The sequence below is a fragment of the Pelophylax lessonae genome (assembly GCF_965119305.1).
Source record: "Pelophylax lessonae genome assembly, chromosome: 4".
Classification (NCBI taxonomy): domain Eukaryota; kingdom Metazoa; phylum Chordata; class Amphibia; order Anura; family Ranidae; genus Pelophylax; species Pelophylax lessonae.
In genome coordinates, this window is record NC_138771.1 from 505,541,738 (window position 1) to 505,554,344 (window position 12,607).

The 12,607-nt window shown below is 41.4% G+C and overlaps 1 protein-coding gene across 1 annotated transcript in view; it reads left to right on the plus strand.

Annotated features, from left to right (window-relative positions):
* The first annotated feature begins 51 nt into the window (after window positions 1-51).
* Window positions 52-12,607, plus strand: part of TM7SF3 (transmembrane 7 superfamily member 3) — a 45,088-nt gene continuing 32,532 nt past the window's right edge. The window contains exon 1 of the mRNA XM_082255457.1: window positions 52-187. Coding sequence (XP_082111583.1) covers window positions 115-187 — 73 coding nt within the window. The 5' untranslated portion in view covers window positions 52-114. The remainder of the gene's footprint in view (window positions 188-12,607) is intronic.

The window sequence follows — 12,607 nt, forward strand, 5'->3', positions numbered from 1 at the left end:
AGCGACTAAAGGGCCCTAGGGGCTGGGCCGGAAGTGCGGTGTGATTGGGGCGTGTGTGTTGGTGGTGTTGGGGAGATGAGAGTGTGAGAGAAGCCAAGCCAGGAGAGTAGGAGGATGAAGAAGATGGGGGTCCGGCGGCAGGTCACCCCTGTGTTGTTGCTGCTGGTGGTGGGAGTCTGTGCTGATGGTAAGAGGCTGATAGACCTGTACTGTGTATATTTCTCCCCTCCCTCTCAGTGTAATATATTTCTTCTGTGTGTCCCCCTGTCATCCCTGTTGTGTTATCCCGCCGCTTCCTTTGTCCTCTTACTTACCCCTCCCCCACTGAGGGATATATCCCACTATAATGTGTGTCTTCTGTATACATTCACCGCCCAATTTATTAGTTACACCTGTTCAATTGGTTGGTAACACAAACTGCTAATCAGCCAATCACATGGCAGCAACTCCATGCATTTAGGCATCTAGACGTGATGAAGATGACTTGCTGAAGTTCAAACTGAGCATCAGAATGGGAGAAGAAAGGGGATTTAGGTGACTTGGAATGTAGCATGGTTGTTGGTGTTAGATGGGTTGGTCTGAGTGTTTAAAAAAAATGGCTGATCTACTGGGATTTTCACACACCACTATCTCTAGAATGGTTCGAAAAAAGAGAAAATATCCAGTAAGTGGCAATTGTGTAGAGGAAAATGCATTATAGAGGGCAGAGCATGGGCAGATGTTAGAAAGGCAACAGTAACTCAAATAACCACCCATTACAACCAAGATATGTAGAATATCATCTCTGACAGCACAACACATTGAAGCAGATGGGCTACAGTAGCAGTAGATCACACTGGGTGCCACTCCTGTCATTAGAAGAGGAAACTGAGGCTACAATTTGATATATTCTACTCCCTTGCTCCTTCACTAATAGTAAATTTCATCCCATCAGTAATGTTTCATTTTGCTATATTCTGTGTTACATTATTATACTGCTGCTTCCATTCACTCCAATATATCATCTCTTCCCTTCAGTAATGTTATGTTTTGTATTTTTGTGTAATATTCTCTTTTCCCTTTAGTAATGATCTCTATGCAATCTTTTCCCTTCAGTAATAGTAGATATCATGTATGTACTCTGTAGTATCATGTCTTCCTTCTGTAATCCTATATATACTGTGTGATACACACACGCGTTGGGTACCAGCTGTGTGTCCTGTGTATATACTCAGAGATCATCTGCACATTTTAATTTGTAAAAACGCTATTGTTATCTCAGAAAAAAGAATGGTAGGTTTTCCCATCTGTTGATGATGTAACTGGTGTGATGCATTACTTTGGGGCTGATAACGTTAGTCTTGCAAGAACTTTATCATTCTGTTCTTGATTATACATTGAGTATTTCTATTTATCATCACACAGTCTATAGCTGCCAGGAGTGATTGTATGCATAAAATCCAATCAGAGTTGTATAAAGTACTCGAAACCCATACTTGAGTAAAAGTACAAGTGCTCGATCAAAAAGTGACTTGAGTAGAAGTGGAAGTGCTCGATCAAAAAGTGACTTGAGTAGAAGTACTAAAGTATATTACATTTTTTGTACTTAAGTATTGCAAGTAGTTTTTTAAAAAAATGTTGCTACTCAAGTACTGAAAGTAGAAGTACCAGTACTGCGTTATGTAGTTATTAAAGAAAGAAGTCAAAAGTTTGAACATCATATTGTCTTTTATTATTTCAAATGCAGCTTTTATTTATACATACAGTAGCTTTTATTTTCGTATGCGCTGATAATACACATGTTTTGAGCTTCATGAAACCTGCCATCTACTGTTCTGGCAGTGGTAATTTTTATAATTGTAACGAGTAACTATGCAGCACAAAAAATAAATATCGGAGTAGAAGTATTGAAATCATTGAAAAAATGTAGTGAAGTAAAAGTGGAAGTAGGAGAAAAAAATTCTACTCTAGGAAAGTACAGATACCGCCTTTCCGTACTTAAGTACAGTAGTGAAGTAGTTCTACTTAGTTACTATACATCTCTGAATCCAATAGTATAAAAACAGGAGTAGGAACAAATGTAAAATAACAACAGTAACCCACTCACCCAGCGCTTAATACATTAATGATGAAATACACCACTATACAAAAGGGTATATTGATGCCAATAACATAAAACTAATATCAAGCTGCCGCTAAAAACTAGTAAAATGATATAAAAGGTGTAACCAATCCTATTGGCTAGAATGAATTGATGACACTAGCAGCACTAGAACAATCTATAAAATTACAGTGACATAAAATAAAATAATTTTGATAATGTGGAGATAGAGCAACATGCACTATAAGCGAGTGGTGACTAGATAGTCCAATAATGGACATACACATCCAGCCAGAAATGTCCTTAAAGGCAGTGTTCAAAAGATGGAAAACAGTCCTCTTGTACACCAATGTGCTTAAACATTCACCCGTGCCACCACCCGTCAGACTGGACACTCACCACAAGGATGATAAATCTGCGCTTAAAAGCAAATTAAGTGCTCCTCCTCTTCAAAAGATGTCAGCTGCCTGCAGATAAAAACTCCTCAAGGTCCGTGTCTCCAGTTACAATACGTTCATATAGGTCACATGTGAATAAACACAATGATGGGGATACATGTGTATAGTGCAAAAGTATACCTGCGCTGCTAACAAAACAAACTAATAAATAAATCTCAATAATTATTGTGTATAAATAATCTGTGTAAAGTGCTAGTGCTCAACTCAAAATACACAATCCTATATCTTAAATACCAATCAATATAAAAATATACATAAATACAGATTTTATATACGTGAAACCAATGAATGTGAATAAAAATCCTTCGATTAAAGACGTGCTGAAATAGTGACAGTCTTTGTGCAAAGTATAAGTCCAAAGTGCTGCGTGCTCATAAAACAAGTGCCGGTGCTCTCTCTACATGGGTAGGTGCTCCCCTCCTGGACCCCTACTCACCAGAAGCCAAATAATACACCGCCTTCAAAAAATTTCCTTAGATAGGACGAGCCTTATTGGACCATCAACTCAATAGCTTTACTGTAGATCACATCATCCAGGTATTTGCTCAAAAAAAGAAAAAAGATGCTGGCATCGTGAAGTATGTAACTACTTTATTCGATACACACAATACAAGATACACTTACAATATGGCAAAGGTTCAAGCGCCTAAAAGTCATCCCACGGGTTGCCAATCCAAACGACTGTACTTACTCCCCGTGTCCCCGTAACTCAGAAGGTGGATGTATTCAGGCGCAGTACGTACTTGGACGAACGGCTTGACGCGTTTCGCTCCTCACACAAGCGTTATCAAAAGCTTTTGATAACGCTCTGTGTGAGGAGCGAAACGCGTCAAGCCGTTCCTCCGAGTACGTACTGCGCCTGAATACATCCACCTTCTGAGTTACGGGGAGTAAGTACAGTCGTTTGGATTGGCAACCCGTGGGATGACTTTTAGGCGCTTGAACCTTTGCCATATTGTAAGTGTATCTTGTATTGTGTGCATCGAATAAAGTAGTTACATACTTCACGATGCCAGCATCTTTTTTCTTTTTTTGAGCAAATACCTGGATGATGTGATCTACAGTAAAGCTATTGAGTTGATGGTCCAATAAGGCTCGTCCTATCTAAGGAAATTTTTTGAAGGCGGTGTATTATTTGGCTTCTGGTGAGTAGGGGTCCAGGAGGGGAGCACCTACCCATGTAGAGAGAGCACCGGCACTTGTTTTATGAGCACGCAGCACTTTGGACTTATACTTTGCACAAAGACTGTCACTATTTCAGCACGTCTTTAATCGAAGGATTTTTATTCACATTCATTGGTTTCACGTATATAAAATCTGTATTTATGTATATTTTTATATTGATTGGTATTTAAGATAAAGGATTGTGTATTTTGAGTTGAGCACTAGCACTTTACACAGATTATTTATACACAATAATTATTGAGATTTATTTATTAGTTTGTTTTGTTAGCAGCGCAGGTATACTTTTGCACTATACACTTTATGAAGGTACATCACCTTTTATACCAGCAGCAGCCTACTATACAGTGGTATCATTATATTTATAATCCTCAGCGCTAGCCTGTAACCCTGATGGGGATACATAGTGTAATTCTGTATTTATTAGGCAAATCACACAATAAATCGAAGGGCTCAGGTACCGAGCGGTTGGATTTGATCGGCGCAGCGTCGGACGGACGGCAGTTTATTGTACAACGCTGATGTTTCATTGGGGAAGGGGATTCTTTTATTGTGTGATTTGCCTAATAAATACGGAATTATGCTATGCTCATTGTGTTTATTCACATGTGACCTATATGAACGTATTGTAACTGGAGACACGGACCTTGAGGAGTTTTTATCTGCAGGCAGCTGACATCTTTTGAAGAGGAGGAGCACTTAATTTGCTTTTAAGCGCAGATTTATCATCCTTGTGGTGAGTGTCCAGTCTGACGGGTGGTGGCACGGGTGGATGTTTAAGCACATTGGTGTACAAGAGGACTGTTTTCCATCTTATGAACACTGCCTTTAAGTACATTTCTGGCTGGATGTGTATGTCCATCATTGGACTATCTAGTCACCACTCGCTTATAGTGCATGTTGCTCTATCTCCACATTATTAAAATTATTTTTATGTCACTGTAATTTTATAGATTGTTCTAGCGCTGCTAGTGTCATCAATTCATTCTAGCCAATAGGATTGGTTACACCTTTTATATCATAAAATCCAATAGGCTGGTGGTACTGAAGTCCATCAATGAATCCACTTCAGTATAACCAGCCTGCCCATAGATGGGTCAAGTCTTGGCTGGCCCCTGCTGCACCAGCCGAGATTCAATTATCTATTGCCGGCTTAAAGGGCACGCTATGTACCCAACACCCTTACAAATATACGTCCCCATATGATAATGACTGACAGCACCCATACAGTAACTGCAAAGATTCATGGGATATTTGTGCTGTTCAGAACTTGGTGGAAAGGCAGTAGAAGGGTAAAATGTGTTGAGGTGTACATGATAGTTATAATAGAGTCAGATTTTATTCAAAATCACTTTTTAAAGTAACAGGCGGTCAGACAAAGGTCTTTACTTTCATGTAGGTTCTTGTGGTGTTGTGGCTTGTTATACCACAAATCATTTCCGGTCTTCTGTGTTCCATCATTTACATTATAACATGTTTGCTGCTGCTGTGTGCATTGCTTCCTGTGTACAATATATGGTTCCAAAGGGCATGCCGTGTATTGCTGTGTACGTGGCCTGTTAGTTGCTTACTAAAGAACTCTTCTCAACAATTGTGTTAGAGTGGATGTAAACTCTAACTGAATGACAGTTTGCCAAGGCACTGCGTCTTATTCATCTCTAATAACTGTTAATATTAAACAGTTTTCTCTTTCATCCTTTGTTGTATGTCAGTGTTACTGTTCTGCAGCCTCTGTGTAAATATTTCCCGTCGCCATCTACTCCATCGATGGCTGCATTACATTTAGTGACAACCGTGGACCATTCTTGTGTAATAGGCATCATGCCCACTTGTAGTCTACATTGTGAGAGCATGATGGTACAGGAGCAAGAATATTAGGCAGGGACAGAGCATTGCCAAACTTTAACTGATGCTTTAACTAAGGATCACCAGGGATTATTTTATTCCAAGACGTGGATATTTGCATAACTCCTCCCAAGATCCAGCCCACTGCTTGCATCAGGGCCAAGGACTCTTGAGATGAGTACTGAGGCAGGATGCTATGATGTTTTCAGGAAGCACTGAACAGCACCATAACCCCCCCCATAGAGAAGCACAGAGAGCCAGTGATGGAAGGGGGGGGGGGGGGCTAAGGTAAACACAATTTATGCAGATTAAACTTCAGATTTAAAGTGTCAATGCTTAAATGTCAGGTATTGGGTTGACATTTAATGAATGCAAATGTGTATCAATTTAATATCTACAAACTGGGACTTTTTTTATTTTGTTTATCTGTATCAAAGAGTACCAACACTCCTTTGTTCTAAAAGCAGAGCGAATTCTTTTATGATTAGCAGCATTGAAAATTACAAAATAGAATGCTTGTATTGTTTAAAGGTGACGATGATAAAAGAGGAATTAATGCTTCTAGAGGAAGATTGTCCGATGTAAGCAGATATATATACGAGAAAATCATAGTGCCCATTGTTTAGATACAGACAAATGGCACCATAGAAGTCCTGGTTAGTTTATGGCATTGTGAAGCATGTTGGGGATGTGGGTAAATTATGCGGCATATAGGGAGGTTTGCCCATTTTATAGATAAAGATTTTCACATATGTTTAACTTTCTCCCTTCTTAAAATACTGATTTCATGGCTATTTCTGGCATCCAACAGTTATGAGCTATGCGAAACACACTATTTATCTGTGGTAGGTTCTGGTGTGCTAGACCGTCGGTCCGTTCTCATCCGATCCGCTGGACGGATGGAAAATAGGGTTTCCATCCATCCAGATTTGACGGATCGGGTCGGATGTCAGCGGACATGTCTCCGCTGCCATCCGATGCCCCATAGGAATGCATGGGGGGACCGTTCAGATCCGCCAAAAAAGCGGACAGGCGGATCTGAACGGTCCGCCTGTGTGAAAGGAGACTAATGCACGTTTACACTTAGCACATACTGCAATAAATCCCCAGCATGAGTACTGACCCTTCCCCCGCATTATCCAAAATGAAAACATCGAAGACTTAAACTCCTGTACTGGAGTCCTACTTTCAATATACTTGCTATACATTTCAGAAGTTTGCTGTATGCAGGCATTTCATCATGTATTTTCTGAAGTACTCTTTACGGAGTCCAGTACACTTAAAAGGTAATCATTTAAGGTATAAGTGGACAAGGAGGAATGAGTGAATTCCTATATGCTTTGGATACTTCAACAGTGAAATCTTCCTGCCATAACTCATGACTTTATCCCACCCACCCTTATGGAGAATTCAGCAGAAGCAGCTGTACCAACAATATAGAATAAATAAAAATCCACAGGGATGGTGGGAACCCCTTATAATGGGCACAGCAGGTGTACAGACCCAGAAATTCAGTGTAGGGATGGTAGGAACCCCTAAAATGGGCACAGCAGTTGTACAGACACAGGGTTGATAGGAACCCCTCACAATCAGTGTTTAATTTGATAGACTAAATTCACACTATTTTAGTCAACTAAAATTAAAATTACATTTTAGTCAAGACTATGACTAAATCGAAAATTGACATCAAAATTAACACTACTTGCTGGCCGTTTCTAAATCGGCAACACAATTCCATCCAGAGCCTGTAATAATAGCACAATAAAGTTTAAACATGCATTGCACCACCGCATATTGCATAAGTAGGGGGCATCTACTAAGCTGCTGAAAGAGAAAAAAAATAGAAAAAGGGCTTTTCTTATATTTTTTCTTAATATTTAATTGTTGGTAATCGGGTAATATGTGCAATGACATTACAGCTAATAGATTTTACAGTGTTTTTTTTTTTTTTGTATTTTAAAGTTGCACTTCTTCTGTTTTTCAAAAAGCAATATTTTCTTTTTGTTTATGAAACTCGGTTTGTATTAAAGACGTTTATATATCACAATGGTTAAATCTGTGTCTGTAGTGCATGCTCAAACCTTACTACCATAAATAATATGTTGTTAGATTTTTACTCCAGGAGTATATAATTCGTTTGAAAATTCTAGAGAAATGTTTAAATAATGCATTACAATTTACCTAGACCTATTCCATTTGTAGTTGACTAAAATACAACCTAAAGCTAAAAACATTCAGATGACTAAAATACGACTAAAATGAAAAAAGCATTTTAGTCAAAAGACTGACTAAAATTAAATTGAAATTTGCTACAAAAACTGCTGACAATGGGCACAGCAGGTGTGCAGACCCAGGACACAGGGTTATGAACAATAGACTCTTTGAGAGAGGGAAAAGATTGTCAGGGGGATTTAGCTTTCCAGTCATCCCCAAACACTGAAATATCCATTTTAAAACATAAATCCCATTTACTAAAATCTTATATAAACCTTGAAATGTTATGTGATTTGTAATATTTTTATATATGCAGTTTTGATAAAAAATAATCCCTGGTGATCCTTCCATAGAGGTTCAGGGACTTCATGTTATAAGGTGACAATGCTATGTCCCGGTCTCCTAATTGTGCTCGTATGAAATTTCTATTTTATATTTAAAAAAAAAAAAAAAAAAATGTATTTTGATACACAGGGCTTTCACAAACTAAATAAATATAAACCCCTGAATTTCAATCCATGGTTGGCCCTTCTCTGTTTTGAGTGGAGTTGATCTCCCTAATGGGATTGTCTGTGTATTGTGACACAGGAGGAGTCCTGCTGCATGGTACAATAGTGCACCAGGGGGATTTCTCCACCCAAGGGGGTATCCATTCAGTTTTTTTGAATAGCCCGCTGGCTGATCAAAAAAAAAAAAATCTATGTTATGGCCAGCTTTAGTTAGAGCAGTGTTTCTCAACTCTGGTCCTCAGGGCACACTAAAGCCTCGTACACACATCGATTATTGGCAGGGAATTTTCGGCCAACGTCCGATCGGACGATTTTCGGCTTGTTAGTATGATGCCTCCGACAACCGACTCCGACTTTTCGGCCAAACAAAATCTGGTGTGCAGGCTATAAAATTTTTGTTGGCCGTCAACACAACGGCCGATTTTCCGTCAGTCAGTACAGATTTCGGCAGACAAAAATCTGATGAGCAAGACTGGGCATGCTCAGAGAAGAAAAAACACACTAAATGTAAACCAGCACATGACATCACTTCTGAAGTAGATTTTTGTTGGCTGAGAAAATTAGTGTGCAGTCTAGGCACATTCCAACCAACAAAACTCAACTCTGGACAAAAGTCGGACGATCGGTCGGCCGATAATCGTTGCGTGTGTAGGAGGCATTACAGGCCAGGTTTGCAGGAAAACTGAAATGCATACCAGGGGATATAATTTGCCGCTCAGTAATTGCAGTATTCTAGTCTGCATCTCCCCAAGGTAATACTTAAAATCTGGCCTGTTAGTGTGCTCTGAGGACCGGAGTTGAGAAACACTGAGTTAGAGTTTAGGTTTACTTGTAGTGGACTGACCTATTAAGGTCAGGCCTATTTCAGACGAGCGTTCTGATCGGGTCCGTCTGTCTGTTTCTCAGCCGGACCCTCCATTCTCCTCTGTTTACACCCTGTTCCCCCTCCTTTATAGCTGGCTAGATAGGATCAGAGGGCAGTCGGTTGTTAGGAGTGGTAAAGTCTCAAGGTTTTTCACCTTAATGCATCCTATGCATTAAGGTGAAAAACTGTTTTGGTTGCAACTGTCCCCCAGACCCCCTGTTATTCTTACCTGATCTTTCCAGCGATGAGCACAAGCCCAGCCGCTGTTTCAGATCCTCATTGGATAGATTGATAGCAGCAGTAGCCATTGGCTCCCGCTGCTGTTAATCAAATCCACTGACGCGGGGGGCGGGGCCGAGTCAGTGGACATAGCAGCGGGACTCATGAGAGCACCCGCATGGGTGCCCCCATGGAAAGTGGCTCTCTGTGGGGGCACCTAATGAAGAGGAGGGGCCAGTAGTGCTGCCATGGCACCCCAGAAAAGGAGGATCGGGGCGGCTCTGTGCAAAACCCTTGCACAGAGCAGGTAAGTAAGTATAACATGTTTGTTTTTAAGAAAAAAAAAAAACCTAACCTTTACAATCACTTTAAAGCGGAGTTCCACCCTAAAATTATACTTGCCTCCATCTTCTTGCTCCGGGTCACCTGAAAAACAAATGGATAATCGCAATTTTTTTTTTTTTTTTTTACTTGCCTTGTTTAGAAGAAAATATACTTAATTTACTTCCTCTCCCTCCCCTCATCGGCCACGGCGATTCGTCACTTCCTGGCTTGCAATGATTCCTGGGAGCTGAACGTTGTCGCTCCCAGGAATCAATGCGCCTGCACTGGCCCCGACGTCAGTTCCGGTGTAACGTTAAAAAACCATACCCCGTGGAGAAACCATACCCTCGTCACTTCCGGGCTGAAACAGCTGAGCAGCGCAGCAGTGCGCATGCTCAAAGCCCCGGATACGTGATTGAACATTAAAGAATTAGACAAGTGCGCATGCTCGGTGGGCATGAAATTCTCACGGCACTGTGTCTAATGTAAAACTTGCGGCGCTTACATTAAAACAGCTCATCTGAAACGTAAATCATCTCCGCTCTTCGCCCTGTCACTGCCCTCATCTCCGGTAATAAATATAAAAGCGGTGGCGGGTGTATGTGATGTACATGTGACGGCGATCGCGGCTCCGTGATCCGCTTTTATATTTATTACCGGAGATGAGGGCAGTGACAGGGCGAAGAGCGGAGATGATTTACGTTTCAGATGAGCTGTTTTAATGTAAGCGCCGCAAGTTTAACTACCGTGATAAATCCATTCCCTCCGTAGCGGAACCGGAAGTGACGAGGGTATGGTTTTCTCACGGGTATGGATTTTTCACGGAACACCGGTGCAGGCGCCGTCATACCTTGCTAAACAGCTTCTGGGCATGCCCAGAAGCTGTGCAGGGATGAGGCTGCAGCACCGGAAGTGACGGCGGGGCCGGTGCAGTGCATCGTGGGACCGAAGAAGACGGAAGAGGACACAGAAGAGGATCGCGCTGGCTTCAAGCTGCCCACACCTGAGATGGCAGCGCTGGACAATACATTTTCAAGGTAAGTATTTCTTCTAAAAGGTAAGTGTAACCCGGGACAGATCAGAGGCTAGCCATTGTGGAATGCACTAGCCCTAACTGTCCCGGGGGTATTTTTATTAAAAAAAACTTTCCCAGGGTGGAACTCCGCTTTAACTGACAGCCGTTCCATTTACAACCAGCTATCCATGGAGCAGAGCTGGCTGTGTCCGCTCTGCCTAAGCGAAGTGGACAAAGACCTGTCATCCGGTGGCTCTGCTCAGCAGGGGATCAGTGGTCAGATCCCCTGTTGAGCAAAACCAGATCCGTTTGAAAGGGACTTTGTGTGTTTGCACCATATCTAGTCAGGGGAGTAAAAGAAACCCAAGTCAGAGTTTGTTTTGGATTTTGGTAACTGTCCTCACATGGTCTGCCGATGACACTGGAACCACTCCTGGTGAATTTCCTGGTATTTGATGTTATGTCAGATTGAGGCTCTGGATTCCCCCAGTTCATTTATTGAATTTTAACTGCTTGATTCACTGACAGTCATGCTTTGTGAGGCTCAATAAGAGGCATTTTACAGCCAGTCACAAGCTCTGTCATGTGTCTCTGCACAAAAAGTCTTGTGAAAAGCGTATTTCTACTATTTCCTGTGACCTTCACACTCCCTGCTTTATAGAAGAACTCCACCGAAATCATAGCAAAATTCTTCTGAGTAACCTTGGATGGAAGCTGCTATTCTTTACTGCCTTGGCAGCATTATACCTTTTATACATTATATTGTCAAAAGTATTTTTTACACGCACATGAACTTTAATGACATCCCAGTCTATACAACTTTCTTCAGATTTTTTTTTTCCTTAAAACGTACCAAAACCATATAATATGAGGTCAAACCTAAACACTTTCAATTTTTATGCAATCAGGCAGGCCCTTGCTCTGCATAGTTGAAGGAAAATCTAAAGGAATCTACCAAAAAAAGTTGTATAGTGTGTATCAAGCTTTAGTCTGTAGGGTTCAATATTGAGTTGGCCCACCCTTTGCAGCTATAACAGCTTCAACTCTTTAGGTAATGGGCCATACACACTATACAATTGTCTTTAGATTTTTTCCTTTAGATTTACCAAAACCATATAATATGAGGTCAAATCTAAACTCTTTCAATTTGTATGCAATCAGGCAGGCCCTTGCACTACATAGTTGAAGATAAATCTTATGGAAATCCAACCACAAAAGTTGTATAGTGTGTATCCACTCTAAGGATGGCCACAAGGTTTTGGAGTGTCTATGGGAATGTTTGACCATTCTTCCAGAAGCCCAATTGTGAAGTCGGGCACTAATGTTGGACGGGAAGGCCTGGCTCGCAGTCTCTGCTCTGATTCATCCCAAAGGTGTTCAATGGGGTGGAGGTGAGGGCAGTTAAGTTTCTCCACCTCAAACTCGCTCATCCATGTCTTTATTGTGCACTGGTGCGCAGTCATGTTGGAACAGTCAGGGGCCATCCCCAACCGGTTCCCACAAAGATGGGAGCATGAAATTGTCCAAAATGTCTTGGTATTCTGATGCCTTAAAGAGGTTGTAAACCCCCAAAAAAAAATATTTTTGCAACCTGAAAGAGAAACGCTTAATGAGCTAGTATGCATCGCATACTAGCTCATTATGAAATACTTACCTTAGAACGAGCCCCCGTCGTGCCATCTGCTTACCTGTATGACGGGCGACATGTCCAGTCGCCCATCTTCTGGGATCGCAGCATCCGGCCATCTGATTGGCCGGAGCCGCGGTGATGTCACTCCCGCGCGCGGGAGCAGACAGTCACGGCACGGGGCTCTGAAGAAACGGCACCAGCGGCTGTTCCTTCAGAGCGCATGCGCAAGTGACATCACTGGCTGCATGGAAGGTAAATATCTCCTA